Source organism: Crocuta crocuta, unplaced genomic scaffold, assembly GCF_008692635.1.
Source record: "Crocuta crocuta isolate KB4526 unplaced genomic scaffold, BGI_CrCroc_1.0 scaffold149, whole genome shotgun sequence".
Classification (NCBI taxonomy): domain Eukaryota; kingdom Metazoa; phylum Chordata; class Mammalia; order Carnivora; family Hyaenidae; genus Crocuta; species Crocuta crocuta.
Window position 1 is genome coordinate 9,326,834 of NW_027551561.1, and position 16,761 is coordinate 9,343,594.

At 51.9% G+C, this 16,761-nt stretch overlaps 2 protein-coding genes across 8 annotated transcripts in view; one reads left to right on the plus strand and one right to left on the minus strand.

Moving 5' to 3' along the window:
* LIG3 (DNA ligase 3) overlaps window positions 1–2,604 on the plus strand; it is a 20,761-nt gene extending 18,157 nt beyond the window's left edge. The window contains exons 18-20 of one of the 2 annotated variants that reach the window (XM_077749889.1): window positions 57–264; window positions 652–734; window positions 1,814–2,604. In XM_077749889.1, the coding sequence (XP_077606015.1) occupies window positions 57–264; window positions 652–734; window positions 1,814–2,047 (525 nt within the window). In that variant the 3' untranslated portion in view covers window positions 2,048–2,604. Of the gene's footprint in view, window positions 1–56; window positions 265–651; window positions 735–921; window positions 1,266–1,813 lie in introns of those variants that run through there. The other variant, XM_077749890.1, reaches the window with a different exon arrangement.
* A 2,534-nt stretch (window positions 2,605–5,138) lies between these two features.
* RFFL (ring finger and FYVE like domain containing E3 ubiquitin protein ligase) overlaps window positions 5,139–16,761 on the minus strand; it is a 58,946-nt gene continuing 47,323 nt past the window's right edge. For 5 of the 6 annotated variants that reach the window (XM_077749897.1, XM_077749901.1, XM_077749896.1 and 2 more), the window contains exons 3-7: window positions 16,075–16,485; window positions 12,832–12,915; window positions 11,672–11,882; window positions 10,176–10,199; window positions 5,139–7,726 (exon numbers count right to left, since the gene is read on the minus strand). In XM_077749897.1, coding sequence (XP_077606023.1) covers window positions 7,545–7,726; window positions 10,176–10,199; window positions 11,672–11,882; window positions 12,832–12,915; window positions 16,075–16,485 — 912 coding nt within the window. In that variant the 3' untranslated portion in view covers window positions 5,139–7,544. The remainder of the gene's footprint in view (window positions 7,727–10,175; window positions 10,200–11,671; window positions 11,883–12,831; window positions 12,916–16,074; window positions 16,486–16,761) is intronic. The other variant, XM_077749902.1, reaches the window with a different exon arrangement.

The following is a 16,761-nucleotide window of genomic DNA, read 5'->3' on the forward strand; positions in this document are numbered from 1 at the left end:
CTCAGAGGCCAGTGGCTGGGAAGGATCACACCTGATATTCTCCGTCCCCTCCTCAGGAACTGTACCAGCTGTCCAAGGAGAGGGCAGACTTCATTGTGGCGACCGGAGACGAGGGGAGCTCCACTACTGGGGGCAGCAGTGGAGAGAATGAGGGTACCCCGGGGCCTGCTGCGTCTCGTGAGGCCTCCAGGGCCGCCCCGAAGCAGCCCTCCACCAGTGCCAAGAAGGCAGGAGGGAGGCGGAGCAGCCCCTCCAGCCGAGGCGGTGAGAAGGGAGGGGCTGGGGTAATGACAAGTGTGGTCTGAAGGCAGAGAGCAAAGGACAGGGACCCAGTCTGACATTCCAGCTCTGAGGTCATGCGATTCTCTGCCTCCACTGCAGCAGACATTGACTGTGTTCCTCTGGTGTGTCCAGCCACGGGCCAGAAGCCATTCTACTGGGCCCCCTCCATCTGCTCAGTAAACCTGACAGGACCCCAGGAGAGCCCAACTGACCTGTGGCTAAGCCCTCTCTGAGCTCAAGCCTCCCCTCCGGTCCCACCTATGCTCCTAGCAGAGCCAGGGCCTGGCCCTTCTGTGTGCTGCCCTGGCCTCCGTGGTCATTGTCCACTCGCCTCCCCACTGCCTAGTTCTTATACGAGCTCTCCCACAGGCAGCAAGCCGACAGCGAAGCCTCCCCCCATGAGAGTGGGAGAGAAGCGGAAGGCTCCGGACGAGCCCCCGTGCCGTGCAAAGGTGAGGGGATGAACAGCGGTGTACCAGTGGCCGGCTTGGCCCAGGGCTTTGTGTTCCCAACTCTGCACTTGAACACTGAGATGAGCCAAGATATTTGGGGGACTGATGGCCAGACAACCCACCCTCCCCGCCCCACTTCAGCCGCCAATGTTGCTGCTCCACCCTGTGCCCTCTCGTTACCTTGCAGAGGCAGCCGGCCAGCAAGCAGAGAGGAAGGAGAGCCGTGCCCGCAGGCAGGAGATAGAACAGCCGGGCCTCGCTGAGAGGCTGCAGGGACCCACTGGGCTGCCGCTGCCGGTCCCAAGTCACAGTTTACATTAAAGAAAGGGGAGGAAGCCCAGTCTGGGTGGAGTGCAGCAGTGTGAGTCTGTGCTCGGGGCTAGAGCAGACTGAGCCCACAAGAAGCAGGGAGAGGGCGCTGGCTTGGTTTGTCCCCCAGAGAGCCTTTTGCCTTTTGTAGCCCCTTCTCAGTCTTGGGTTTGATAACCGCTGTTGAGCATCTACCGAGGCCAGTGAGTAGGCTCATCCCAGGGGGAGCTGCTGGCCCAGAGGGGACATGGAGAAGTAAATGTTTGATCTCTGTACCATGTGATGGAGTCACACAGTTCGTCCCACTAGCCAAAGCAGCCACTGAAGTTTGGCAAGTCAGACCCCAAACCCTGTCACCAGCAGACACGTAGAGCTCTTCCCATCTTTACCCTACATGAAGCCCTTAAATCCATCCGTGGCAAAGGAGGGCTCCTGACACCCCACCCTAGCTAGTTGGGCACAGTGGCCTGCTCGATCAGCTGGCATCACTGAGTCTGAGAGCCACTGTCCCGCCCGATGGACAGTTCTTGGACACATGTCTTTATCCCTTCTCCAGGTCCTTGCATGGGGACCTGTTGTGTCTTCCTCATTTTCCTCTAGGCAGGGCGGGAGGGGGATGCGTCCTCTAGAGTGGCTGGAGGACATGGGTTTCAATGCCTGCTCGGTAAACTCTTCGTGCTGGTGTCCTGACCGCTAGTCGGGCCTGTGCTCATCTGGGTGGAGACTCATCTGCCCCACTGCTGACCGTACTGACCCCTATGCGTTTGCAGGTGCTGCTGGACATCTTCACTGGGGTACGGCTTTACCTGCCACCCTCCACTCCAGACTTCAGCCGTCTCAGACGCTACTTTGTGGCATTCGATGGGGACCTGGTGCAGGAATTTGACATGGCCTCGGCCACACATGTGCTGGGGAGCAGGGACAAGAACCCTGAGGCTCAGCAGGTCTCCCCTGAGTGGATCTGGGCGTGTATCCGGAAACGGAGGCTGGTAGCTCCCTGCTAGGACTGCAGCCCTCCCTCTCCCTTGGCTGCACTCTTCCCTGCCACGCCACAGGGCTGTGTTCTTGCTGGGCAGGCGGGCGGCTGCAAGAACCAGGGGAGGCAGGTGGCATTTCTTCTCCAAGCAGTGTGTCTTCCAGAACCCGCCAGCCGTGCTTGGTCTCTTCCTGACCAGGATGGCACCCCCCAGGGGAATCACTTCCTCCTGCTGGTTTACATAGATCTTTCAGATCTGGGTGCTGGTTTGGTTGTCCTTCTGTTTTCTTTTAAAAGCCTTTTTTTTCCCCCCTATAAATAAAATATCTTGCGGTTATCCCTGGCCTTCCCCCACTAGCCCCTGTAACTTCCCTAGCGATTAAGGAGTGGAGCAAACGTTGGGCTGTTGAAGGCTGCCCACAAAGCCACCTGCCCCTTTTACTTGCAGGCTCATTTTAAAGTTCTATTTAAAAATCGCCTTCAGAAACGCTTCTTATTATTTGGCAAAACTTGTATTCAACTTGGCCCTTTTTGCCAGGAATGAATCCTTATTTGAAAGAAAACAAAATGAATTTTATGACTTAATTCTCTGTGTTCTCCTCTTCCAGGGTGTGGGTCCGGTTTGAAGGGAGGGAACCAGGATCAGGTAGGAAAACGGGGCCTTTTCTACAGAAGCGAGGTTGTGTGAGCTATTCCTCTGGGGAACACGGCTCCAGGAGGATCTGCCTCCCCCAAATCCCGAAGCAAGACCAGTTTTGAAGGTCAGAAACCAACCTGAGGACAAAACCTACCCAGCGTCCTTGCCAAGAAAGGCTCCTGTGCCATCAGGGCTGGTTTCTTTGAATAAAAGGAAAACAATTTAGTGTAGATGAGTGCTGTTCAGTAGAACTTTCTCTGGCAATGGAAATACCCTGTAAACCTTCACTGGCCCAAATCAGGCACACTTAGCTATTCAACACTTGGAATGTGACTAAAACAACTGAGGAAGTAAAATAAAAACTTTAGTTCAACTCTAAATGGTCCCATGTGGCTAGTAACTACCACATTGGACAGTGCAGGGATGGACCTGGTTCAGATCTGAGCCTAGAGACCCAGCGGCCGTAACATCTGAGCCGCGGCTTCTCCCAGAGGAATGCGGGGAACTGTCCCTCTGTCCTCAGGCTGCTGCGAAGAGTAAGTGGACCCAAGATAACCTATGTGACACACTCAGCACAGCACCCAGCATGCAGCTGTCTGGAGCGGGGACCATGCCCGCGTGGTCCCACCCTGCCTGAGAGAGGACACCCCAGCCCCTGACTCTAGGCTCCCGTCAGACCACTCCTGCAGCTCTGGGCTTGCTTAGTGCAGCTCGTGCCCAGGGCTAATATGGGTTCACCAGGCTGCCATCTCATAGACCAGTTTCTGTGTTTTCAGTGCCATAGACTTTCCAGAGAGTCTGTTCTCTTTTTTCCTTACTATCAACAGGTTGCCAGGCTTGTTTGTCCATCTCTGAGTTAAGTTCATGAGACTCAACCTCTGGAACATGCCAGAGTGTCTGAGCCTGTAAGATTGAGGACCACTGCCTCCCACAGACTCCCTCCAGTGTGCTCAACTAAAGTTATATTCTGCCAGGAGGCTGCATGCCAGTGGGCCTGGAGGCCAGCTCTAGCCTGATCTGGGTGTCTACCTGCTGGTTCAAGTGTGCTGGGAGGAAGGGGCAGGAGGGTTGGTACCGCCCTGACTCTAGTCCAGCACACTGGTATTTCTGAATAGGCACCATTCAGTCTCGCATCAGTATTGAGAAGACTCTCTCTATTCTTCCTTTGTGGAGACAAAAGCTTCTGCTCCTTTGAGCACTGACCTACATAAATCTCCACCCCCCTCTCCAGCCTCCTCGGGCCAAGCAGCCAGACAGGGCAGCAGAAAAAAGCATGCCCCTTGGGATTCTGCCAAAGGACACGGTCACTGCCTTTTGGCCCGGCTGACCTAGACCCGGACCTGCCTGCCCTTACCGGTCACTTACACTCCAGGTGTGCCCTCGTGGCAGAGGAGCCTTGCCAGCCACAGGGGATCATCTTAGTAATGAGCTTGGCCCTTTTTTGCCCTTCCTGGTCTTGCTGGGTGTTCTCTTCAGTTCACTGTTCACAGTGCTGTGTCTGTTTCCTTCTAGTCTCTCTCATGCATATTTTTCTCTGCTGCTGAGATATTGTCTGTACAACGTTGTATTTCCCCAGAGCCTGGCAACGCCCTCTTGCACCTCCCCAGCACAGTGCTGGAGGCTGCCCTCCTTTGAGCCTTTGTTTCCATGCTGCTTGTTGGCAGCTGACACGAGGCTGTCCTGGGTGCTCACTGGGGTGCTCAACAGGTCAGCTTCCGAGAATCAGGACAGTGCTGCAGCTCAGCCTCCAGCCTTTAATTTACACCTGCTGGGCAAGACCCCTGCCTCTTCTTAAGTCCCAGGGCAGATCTGTACGTGATCTAGTCTCCCCACACAGGCCTTTGTGCACAGAGCCATCTGCCCACGAGACTGGGTGACCTCAGAGCCATACAACTACTATAGCTATAGCCAAAAACTACCATCTGTCTCCCAGGCTCACCTGAAGTCTTGACTGGGCACACTGGCCATCCCCAGACTCCTTTCTACCCACATCTTTAAGGCCCATCTCTACAAGATCAGGGTCAGTGTCTGAACTCAGTTGGTGTTTGTTACTCTGTCTTAAGGCTGGTCTTTTTGCTCCGCAGCTCCCAACCTCTTGTAGGCTATTCCACGGCTTCTCCCACATACTAGTTGTGAGACCTTGGACCAGTCAGAACAGCACCAAACTTCAGATGCCTCATCTGTTGAACAGGAATATCAACAAGGCCACAATGGCCCAAGCATCTCCACAAAGACTGCAATCTCTCAAGAGGATGCCTGTGTGCACACAGCCTACGATTAGCCTGTGGTGTATCAACCCTTTCATGTTAACCATCAGACCTCTGGTGTTCTCCCACCAGATCAGACAGGCTTCTATAGTGAAATTTTATTACAAAATTATAAAGCAGAGCTCTGTAACAAAAAATACACATTTGGGTTTGCTTTAACACCCAAGTAATTCTGAAGACTCTTAATATAAGCCACTTGAAGTAACACATTCACATTCCCAAGATTTCAACCAATTTATACAATATATATTGTGCGTGAATTCCTGTACAGCTTATTCTTACTAGCTTGGATCCAACTATTCCAATATATTATGAACCAGTCAGCTCTCCCGAGTCTTAAAACAAGTCTCAAATGAAATCTCAGAACAATCACAGCAAAAAGCCAGGGAATAATTGGAAGAATTAGAATTAGATGTTTTCATGATAATTAAGACCCAAGGATCCATGAGGGGCTGGAGAGATGGGGGGGGGGGGTGACTGAGGGATTAATAATCAGGTTTTCTACCTAGGTTACATAGTAACTGAAATGGGATCTTGAATTCCCGCCTTTATTTGGTAGAATACTGATGGACGATGACAACAAATCAGGGCTGTTTGACACCATTTTTCCTGAATGAAAACCTTCATCAAAATAGATCAAAAGACTTCAAGCCAAGTTCTTTCTCCAGAATGAGCAAATGATATCAGCTAGAATTCTTACTGAGGTTACTAGCCTTCAGAATATTATTTGTAACTTCTGCCTAGGAGGGACTGTGGGAGGTAGGGAAAGGGAAGGCCTCAGCAGTGAAAGCAAGTTTTAGGGAGAGAGCCAGCATCTGCCCTGAAGTTATTGCTAGATCTTAACTGAGTTGCATAAATATAGACCTGTTTCACAGTGGAATCGAGAAGTGGCAGGATTCTCTGCTAAACTGGTAGGCATTGTAAACTGTAGTATTTACCGTCCAGCAGAAAGGTCAAAGGTCCTCTGCACAGACCTCTTGATTCCCCCAATTCCTACAAAAGCTGAGTCCCAGAATCCAATCATCCAGGCCTTGGTGTAATGTCAAGGTTAGCAGCCCAGTGTTCAACTGAGAACTACTTTATGCAATCATTTCACTCCTCTGAAGGGGAATAGTGGTTGATGATGGGGGAAAGCCTAAGCATATCTGTACCGATAAACAGGTCACGTTGGAGGTTTCCCACGGTCTTCCAAAGTCATGACAGCCTCCAGTCTGAGAGAACTGGACTGCACAGCAGGGCAGTAGGGTGGGGCAGTGGTCTGCCAAGGCCCTTAGGTGTCTAGGGTTTGTGCAATTCATCCATTGCTGACAGCAGCACACACAGCTGTTCTGATAGCATGCGTGTGTTGTTGACTAAGTTTCTCCAGCAAACCTAAGCCCTTTGGCTCTTCCAGTGGTAGAACAACCCTAAGAGGACTCGAGAATCTAGCTCAATGTATGGTCTTTCCTAACGGACCTCGAGAATGCTACTTCCTGATTTGCCCTCGAGTCACTATTCTGAGAAAGGAAATGGGAGTGGAGAGTCCCCACCAGCCTGGGGAATTAAGACTTGCAGCTGTCTGCTCAACAGCTGACTCCAGTCTCATTCGGTACCTTCAGACACCCCTTAGGTATTCAGGTGTCTCCAGGAGCTTTGTGAGAAGTCTGGCCAGAGGACAGCAAGGCTCTCTGTCTTCAGTCAGACTGTGGAAAAGAGTGGGACTTCATTCTCAGGGGAAAGTGGTTTACTATTCCTGTCTGTTGGAGAAGTCAACGTTAAGCAGAAGGCCACTGCTTCTACCCAACACTTTCCCTTTTCTCAAACTGACACGCAGGACGGCACGCGGGCCCTAGAGAAGCGGAGAGGCTATGTGTGCCATCTCACAGAAACAGACTCACATGTCCCAGCAGTTTGGGAGCCAGGTGCTTTGCTGGCTCCTAAGCTTAGGTCAGGAGATTCATCACTTCTAATCGCAGCACCTAAGGAAGCAACTCTTCCTGACTTTGAAATTTTTCAGTAGCATTTGTGTTTTGTTTCTCACCAGAGCTAAGTTTACTGGTCCAAATTCAGCCCTAAGAAGCATCACTTATCGGTCTGGTAAGCTAACATCTTTTTGGTCTGAAGAATCAAATGGATTTTAGGCAATGTAGCAAGAGACTTTAGCAAAGGTAGGTTAAAGCACAGAAAGCCAGAGCAGAAATAAATCCAAAGGTGCTGGGGAGGAAGAGAACCGTTTCTACCAGGGCTTCTGACTGGTGAAGCCCAGAGGCAGGCAGCTCAGGAGGACGGGTGGGGTACAGAAGGGGGAAACTGTTAGGCTTTTGGAGGAAGGGAGGAAGATGCGGTCCAAGCTCTGGCAAGTCCTCTCTTCATCAGTTCCCATCATTACCCCAGGATCACCAAAACAGGGACTTGCCCGTGCTATCTGTTCCCGTTCCCGCTGGCCTCTGGCTCTGCCAGCCAAGAGGCACGGCTCCATGGCAGGACAGGCATGTCCAGAGGTTACAGCATCTTTGCGTGCCCCGGTCTTAGGAACACTGCAGATTTTCTTGTCAGCCTGCCCCTCTGCGAGCTGCCCAGTCTGGAGCCCAGACACCTCAAGCTATGTCCCCATAAGGCACTGAAGATGCCGGTGCAAGGCCTCATGATCGGAAGACGTGCACAGCTCGGATCACGTACTGCCGGCAGATGGGACACTCATTCATGCGCTTGCCGCACTTGGTGCAGGTCACCATGTGGCCGCACTCCAGCAGGACACAGTCGATGGGTGAGTCCATGCAGATCCTACACAGGTTCTCCTCCACGCTGGGCGGCGCCGCTCCCCCTGTACAAACACCAGGCAGGAAGGGGCCAGAGGGGAGGAGAGACAGTGAGTATGGAAGAGAACAGGTGCCCTGTGAACAAATGCCCCGGTCCACACACTGCCCTTGCCTAGAGTTCCCAGCAGACATTCCCCCACCCCCAGTCCTCGATCCCAGCTGTGTGCTTAATCTGCGCCTCTGCAGGGCAGGCTACAGATCTGAAGAATACAGTACTTGGGAGATCAAACACAACCCAGCACAGGAGAACTAAATAAGGCCAAGTCCTCAAAGCTTAAAAGAATTTTCAGACAGTAGAGGATGTAATACGGTGAGTAAGTGGCACTTGGGGACTCATTATCCCTGGAGGCAGAACATGCTAAAAAGATGACAAAACTGGTTCCAAAAAGTTTAGATCGAAATGGAACTGTAGTGAACAGCTCGTTAAGGATGGCAGGGCTTATCTGTAAATATAGCCCCAGTCTGATACAGCCAAGGCTCACGGGGGCCCCCTGTGCTATCCCACAGCCTTCCCTAGGGCTTCCTCCTCGGAAGGGACTTCTGGGTGGAAGAGCCCAGCAGAGATCACAGCTCCCTCTTCTGGCCCTCTCCCCCCACACCTGCTTCTCACATTGGATTACAGTGTTTATCTCCCCCACCACACTAGGAGCTCCTTAATTCAAGAAATTCCATCAATTTCGGCAGTTCTATATTTAGTATGTGTTGTGTGCTCTGAGGTCAGTATTTCTCTTTGAATCCCTACCATGCCAGTCATGTGGTAGGTGTTCTCTAAATGTCTGATAAATGAACATCGCCCAGAGGAGTGCTAACAGCTCACGTTTGCAGAATTCTGTGCCAGCCAGGGTCCTAAGAGCTTTGCATATTTTCACTCTGAATCCTCATAAAAACTGTGAAGTAGGTACTCTTATTACTCATTTTATAGATAAGGCACCTGAGGCCAAGGAGTTAAGCAGCTTGCCCAAGGACACACAACTGCTAAATAGAGGAGCCAGAACTGGAATCCAGGCAGGCAGGCCTTCTGGGCAAGTGGCCTGAGGACAGGGACTATGGAATTCATAGCAATTACTCCATGCACAGAGTTAGTGACAGCTAGCTGGTTCGTGCCAGCTATGAGGTGCAGTGGGCGTGGCCAGGATCCCAGTTCAGTGCAAGCAGAAAATCCATGTCCAAAACCCCAGCCACCCGCCGCGTGTTTTACATGGGAGCCTGAGCCAGGCAGCCATGAGCAGGGAGCTGGCCATGTGCCAGTCACCTGTCCCATTCCACTGCTGCTCTGCACTCTCTCCTGTTTCCCGGACTGTTAAAAAAATCAAGTGACGCTGGAAGTGGGCTAGCTGTGCAGGGGAGTGAAGACTTCTGGCCCCTCTGAGCAGTTGTTGGCCCTACCAGGGACTTGGAAAGGACTGAACTAGACAAGTAAAATGAGCTAGAGGGAATTATAGGATGCCATATTGATTGCTCTTCTTAGGAACAACAATAAACCCATCCATTCTGTTGCCAGTATTCTCCCAGGGAACCAGAAAAAAGGAAGACAGCATGTGGATTAGCCTGATCTTGATATCAGGAGAGGGGATACGTCTAGAACCCTCAAGGGCCTGGGAGGGTGAGAACTCACTGAGGATTTATCTGGGCAAAAGGCCACTTTACTAAAAAAACAAATTTGGAGAGTCTTCTAAAAGCTTTAAAATGGCTTGTAGGCCCCAACAGTATGAGAACATTCTCTCTTGGCACAGCTCACAACCACACAGCCTTGAGGGTTTCAAAAGGTAGACTCTATTTTAGAATGAAGGTATTTTAGAACGGAGCCCAGGCCAAGCAGGATTCCTGTAGTGCTTCCTGGGGTACCGCAGGCCCAGCGGTGGTCTTTACCACACAGGTGGGGTGTGGCAGCAGGGCAGGGAGCACCACTGTGTCACCTTTCCTGCTCCATCCCGAGAGCAGCTCCGGCCACCACACAGCCCCCTTTGAACAAGGCTCAGGTCACCTCCCTCTCATTTTGGTTGGTACCAGAAGCAGTTAAACCTCTCAAGCGATTTCTCTGAGGGGACACACAGAGACCCTCCCCACTCAACCAGAACGGAGTAAAATCTGCAGGGGAAGGAGGGCCTTGGCAGCAGGAGTATGAAAAATGAAGCGAATGTGACTCATGCCACCACTCGTTTTGGTAAATATTTTACAAATGCTGGCTCCCCAGCGCTGGCTGGCGACCAGGGGACATGCAAATCAGTCTGCCCTGGGGGTGCTGCCACTCTTCACCTTCCCCAGGTTTCCCAGGGAGGCGAGAAAGAAAATTTTTAAAGATGCTGAGAAGCCCTGGTTCTCTGCTTCCCCCATGGTCTCTAGATGCCAATATGCTCAGAATCCTTAGACTGCTAAGAGGAAGCAGGGTTAGCAGAGGGGAAAACCAGAAGAGCCCAGAGTCTAAGCACGGTCCCCGACAAAGCAACTACATACCATTCTGGTCTTCAGCACCACACACTGCAAAGGAAAGAAAAAGATGTCTGAATATGTGATGGCGTGATGAAGTCTCCAGCCAGCCTGTCCTCACTTCATGTTCTGACTGCTTCCCTGCTGGGAAGCCAGGCTGGCCAAGAGCCCAGCCAGATGCCCGCTCTCCTCACTCACATGCTTGGGGCCCACACACAGCTCCCACTGGTGTGTCTGGTCCAGTGTTAGAAAAGGGATGCATTCCACTGGTGTGCATGAACGACACTGCCCAGTAGGCAGGATCCTGCATAGGCACAACATCCTTTTCTATCACTGGTGAAGCAGCATTGATGTCAAGAAGGAAGGAACAGTCTGTTCCAGCCAAGGAGCAGTTCTCCCATGCGGCCATGTCCTAGTCCTCAGGACATCATAACTCTACGGAGATTCTGGGGACAATCCCAGAGGGAAAAGTGAGTCTGACCAGGTGACTAGTCAGACATCCCCAACTCTGACAAATTAGTGGGACAGAAGAGCCTGAAATCAGATTTCAACTGATTTGAGTCCTTCAACAGCATGCAAGGACTCAAAATGCGGACTGCAGAAGCTACATCAGGCGGGGAGAACAAGGGCTCTGGGTGAAATTTTAGGAAATGAGGAGTTTAGGGACACCTGGGTGGCCCAGCTGGTTGAACGTCTGGCTTCAGCTCAGGTCATGATCTCACGGTTCGTGGGTTTGAGCCCCACATCAGGCTCTGTGCTGACATCTCAGAGCCTGGAGGCTGCTTCAGATTCTGTGTCTCCCTCTCTCTCTGACCCTCCCTCCCTCACGCTGTCTCTCTAAGATAAAACATTAAAAAAAAAAACAAATGAGGAGCTTAAAAACAGCTAAATACACTCCTTCCACAGGACTTCTCTGCCTTTCCTATGACATCTACCATCAATCGGTGATAGGGAGACAAAGTTTTCCCCAAATGCATTTGACCACAGACCTAGATATTTTACTGGGCATTGCCTAAAAATGACACCATGTAGAATGCTTTGGGAAATGATTGCAGGGAAAGCCCACGGTCAGGCAGAATAGATATACTCCCCCTGTACCACGTGTGCAGACACACCTCCTCATCTCCCAACTGTTCAGAACAGTATTGCTGAGTACTAGAGTGTGTATGGCGTGGGGTGGGGGCAGGGAGTGGGGGGAAGGGAGACATGTAATGGGTGGGAAGGGTTCTGGACACAGTCCAGGATGCCCTCAGTTCAAATCCAGGCTCTACAATAAAGAGTAATGCCAATAATGCCTATTTCGCAGGCAGCCCTGAGGATTAAATAAATGTACACAATGCCTAACCCAGTTCTGGCACTCAACTTCAAACAGCAGCTATTACTGCCCGGTGCGAACGTGAAAGGTGACTCCTTCAGTGGCTAAAAGCATGGAAATCTAGTCAGGTCGGGGCCATCAGGCTTTAGAGTAAGAGCAAGCAAGCAGTCCGGGTCCATGTGCAGCTGCCACACAGACAGCCCCTCACCCAGGTGCTGGAGTCCCTTCTGGTCCTTGTACAGCCGCGTCACCCTCTCCATCAGCTCCCACTTCTCACAGCAGCCCTTGTAGTTGACGAAGTTGCGCGCCAGGATTTCCTTCAGCTGCCGCACGGTCAGACCTTCGATGTCCTCCAGGTCGGTCAGGTCAGACAGGGAGGCCCTCCGGCCCGGGACAAAGCCATCCTCTGAGTCGACAGACTGTAATGGCAATGGTGAGATTGGGGGGGGGCTCAGCTCTTACCTACCAAGCTCTCGCCAATGACCCGAGGCCACTCGTCGGACGGTGCTTCTGGGCCCGACCTCAAGAAGAGTAGGAACAGAGGCAGGACGAGGACCTGGGGTGATGCTTTGCTTTTGCAAAAGAGCCCACAGTCTCTTCCCAACCCACGTTTCTGGGCCCAGGCGTGGCCGGCCCCAAGCTGACCAACCGGTGTGATATAGTAGAAGGGGCACTGGTTTGAGTCGCATGGCCCTAATTTTGACTCCTCCACTGACTGATGCTAAATACTATCGAGCAAGTTGCTCACCTCTCAGCCTGTCTGTCCCTCCGTAAAGGAAAAATTGCAGTTTTGCCGCACAGGGTTCCTGTGAAGATTAAAGGCAGCAGCACAAGAAACCACCAAGCATGGTGCTGGCCTTTCCCCTCGCCCCTGGAGAGAGTTCTGCTTCCCTCTGGAAGAGGCAGACTTCCCTGGCCAGCACTCCTCCGTATGCGACCTCGACCACAGCTTTGTGGCCCTGCTGGCCGTGCCCTCTGGACTGGCCCCGCTGTGGCTGAGGCCTCCTAATTTTCTGACCTCCTTCCCCTGACAATAGCTACTGTGTGCTAGCAGCGGAAGAAAAGAACAAGATCTGCGCAGCAATACCAGGAGCCTGCCCTCCGGCGGCTTAGAAAAAGGCAAGAGACTAGAAACAAGTGGGCCGTGAGGCTCCCAGGTCTCCCCTGTGACCTCGCAACTCCTCACTCAACAACTGACAGCTTCCAAGGTTTATCAGGAATGCTCATACTAAGCTCTACCCCTGAAAACAGAACTGTAGGACTATTGTCACAGACTGACTCTTCACGCCGCGGAGAGGGTCCAGTCACAGCCTCGTAACACCAGTGAAAGAGCAAAGGCAAAGGCACAGACCCGAGCAGAGGCCCCACCTGGGTCTCATCCTCAGCAGGTGCTCTGGCTGACCTCTCCGGGTAGACGGGTTCTTCTTGGTCCTGAGACACATGGCCATTGGCCTGTGGGGAGAGAAAGGTGCCATCACATCCACAGAGGCGTCCCAGGGACTTGCACAGCATGGGCCTCTTCCCAGCTCATAGCGTATACCAATGCACTCCCGTCTCCCCGAGAAATCTGGTGTCTCACAACAAACAGCATTACAAAAGACTGCTCTTTAATACTGAGTCAGGAGGAGAAGCAATACAAATAGATTTCAACTCCTAAAAAACAAGCAATGCGTTCATTCTGCTCACCACCAGGGTGGCATTAGTGGTCACTCACCGTCAACGTGGTCTCAGCTTGGACAGTGCAAGCGAGGGCAAGGCCACAGGTCCACAGCACTGCGGGGCTGCGCTCTTACCTGGCCCCCCAGCCTCTCCTTGACGCTGGTCCCAAACGGCCCTCCCTGTAACTTCCACCCACCATCCTTGGTTCTGCTCCTAGAACCGATGTCCATGATCTTCTCACAAATTGTTCACATGTCTTCCTGCCTCCATGCTTCTCTCCCTGGCTTCCTCATGTGACCCAGATGAGAATTTTTAGACCCCCGCCGCTCTGTTCCCTCTCTTCCGTCCAGTCACTGCTCTCACATTCTAGAAACATGCTCCAGCAGCAGTGCACACTATTACCAAGAGCTATCTTGATACCTGGTCAAAAATGACCTTAATGCACCAAAGAACCTATTAGCCTAAAACTGTAAAGACAGATGTCTATGCTTAAAGAGTTTAGAATTCAAATTTCTCAAAAGGTTTGAAGAGTAGTTAAAACTGTGAGCCTTCTAGTCCTGTCACCATTTTTTTAATGTGTATTTATTTTGAGAGAGAGGGACAGAGACAGAGAGAGAATGAGTGGGGAAGGGGCAGAGAGAGAGGAAGACAGAATTCCAAGCAGGCCCTGCACTGTCAGTGCAGAGCCTGACAAGGGGCTCAATCTCACAAACTGAGATCACGACTTGAGCCAAAATCAAGAGATGGACACTTAACCAACTAAACCACCCAGGCACCCTGCCCCCACCCCCCATCACCATTTAAACCATAAACCCCTTAAGTAGAGGCTCTTCACCTACTGCTTCCTCCAGGCAAAAGCCCTGGTATGAGCCAGGAGCAAAGAGCTGTCTGAGCTCAAAGGTTTTTCCCTTTCAGAACAATAAAGGGACAGCCCAGGAAACCAGTCACCCATGGACCCAACCACTCATCTCAGATTACGATGCATAACATAGAGCTAATTAGGAAGAGGCAAAAACTGCAGTGGAAGTGAAAAGCAGAAATCACCACCGCCACCAAAAATGCCAGGTGGTGATGAGATCACACACAAAGCATACATGTATGGGGATGCATCCAAAACAGTATCTGGTTTTCCCTTAGCTTTACGTGAGTGTGGTACCCATCAGTCTTTCCGAGCCTAACCTCCTAAGTAGATAGATAGCTTCTGTATGTCTTTTCCTAGAAAGAGAAACTGATAATTATACTGCAAAGCATGTTCTTCTTGTCTTTTCAGTTTGCCCATTGGCTAAATCAAAATCTATAACCAGCTTCTATCCACTATTTTGCTTATTCCACCCACATCTATCCCGGTAACTATGGCCAGGTCACTAAGGGGAAGGGAAAGAAGCTGAAGCAGACGCTATGGGCAGATTTGCGTCCTAGGTGTAGGTAACCTGCACAAGTTACTTGACTTCCCCATGTCTGTTTTCCTGGCTTGAAAGCTGCTGACCTCTCCAGAACAGGGGATGCGAGCTGACACAAAGGTCCTCCCAAAGTACCAGAAGAGAAGTACCCAGTGAGATCTGGTACTTGGTGTGACCTGCAGGTGCAGTCTGGAATTTCTGGTTAACGGCAGAAAGTTAAGAACCTGCTCCTTTCATGGAAACACCCACCCGAAGATTGTTTAGGGAAAAATAATTTCCTCAAGTTACTTTCCAGGCTCCCCATAAACAGGAGTGCTCAACCCAGCAAAGGGAGGAAGTCATACTGGCAGGTAAAACCTTCCAAGAGATAAAGCCAAAGCATAGGAAGAGTTAAATTCCAGCTGGGCAGAGGGCACACTAAAGCCACCAAGAGAGCTAAGCGAGTTTACTGCAGGTGAAGTAAGCTCTGGCCTTTATGCCTCAATGCCCGCCAGAGCTGAATCAGAGGCCCAGTCCTGGCAAAGGAGGGGGTCACAAGCAAGAGGCAGCAGCCAGCCACATGCTGCATGGGACCTAACACTAGTGCTAAGCCAGCTGTAAGAGGCTCCCAGCTCTTCAGATCCCCTGTCACGCCAGTCAGTCCTTCCAACATCCCGGTAAGAGCAAACGTGGTCTGGGATCACTAACCCCATTCCACTGGTGAAGGCTCAAAGCTTGCCCAAGGTGACCAAAGAGTCCGTGACAGACTGGATATGGAGACCAGATCCTAATGCCTAATGGTCCTAATGCCCCAGCTACGGCCCAAGCCAGATAAATAAAAGGGTCACCAAGGCATTTCAGTGTATCTCTGGGACGCCACCCCTCCTGACACGCTGGGTAGCCCACTGGGTGGTCTGCACATCTACCTTCCCTCTCTCAGGCACCTCCTGGTGGCACAGGCAGTTCTGTACTCCCCAGGCCCAGTTCACAGCTCAGCCAATGCGCTTCGCCTACCATTTCCAAGCCCCCCGGGAGGAGGCCAAAGCCACTTCCCGTTCCACAGTATGCCAACCACAACCTGACCCAAATGGTGACTGGTGAGAGAAGCAGCAACCGTGTCTTGGTAACAGTGTTCCTCTGTTCTCCCTTCACTCTCCATGTGCCTTTTCCTACATGCCTTGTGATGGGTACTAAGGCACCAAGCTCCCCACCCGGCTCAGGAGGACTGTTAACGACGGTAACCAGAAGGGCAGTCTGAACAGAACTAAATTTGGAATTATCGGTAAGTTTTCTCATGATATTTCTGGAACAGTGAATTTTTAAAAACTGACTAAGAGGGATATGTAAGTATTGAGAAATAAAAACCACAGAAATATCTGATACCGTGCAGTATCATCTCTGAAAATAACAAAACAGGGGTCTGATATCCAAAAAGCATGCCTGCATCAGTAGGCAGAAGGGCCTCACACACTCAAGACACTTAACCTCATAGCCACTCACACCCAGCAGGTAGGAGAGCACAAGGAGCCTCCCAACAGGCCGGGACACGCAGGGGCTGTGACCCAGTGCATACCTGCTGGGTTTCCTGAGCCTGGGCTGGGGGAACAGAGGTGGCTTGTGTGGGAGGAGAGGCGAGGCGAGGAGAGGTAGGAGGTACCGTGCTGGCGCGAGGCTGGGTCAGGAAGGCCTGCTGCTCAGGGAAGTCTGCGGACAAGGTGGGGGCACGAGTCCTGCCCTCCTGGGAGATCACGGGCTGCTGGCCAAGCACCAAGAGCACCAGCTCCTCTTTCTCCCGGCACATTTCGGTGGAGATGTCATGGAGGCTGAGATAGTCCCTCAGGTCCTTCACCTTCATCTTCATGAGCTCCTCCCGCTGAAAGGCCGTGGCCCGGAACCGTTGGCAGAGAAGGCAGAGGCGGGGCCCGTTTCCCACTTGGCTCGAACAGTTCATGCAGAAATTCTTCTTGCAGTCCAGGCAGGTCTGCTGCTTAGAGCAAGAGGCAGAGGAAGCCATGTCAGACTGAGGACCAGACAGGGTGGGATGGGGGCTTTGGGCTGCCATGCCCAGCGAGACCTCCCACAATCATTCCTACTTATACTAAGCCAGCTAGTTTTTAAGCTGTTTTAAAGTAGGCTCCATGAGGGATGCCTGGGTGGCTTAGTCGGTTAAGCGTCCGACTTTCGTTTAGGTCATGATCTCGCGGTTCGTGGGTTCGAGCCCCGCGTCGGGCTCTGTGCTGCCTACCAGCTCAGAGCCTGG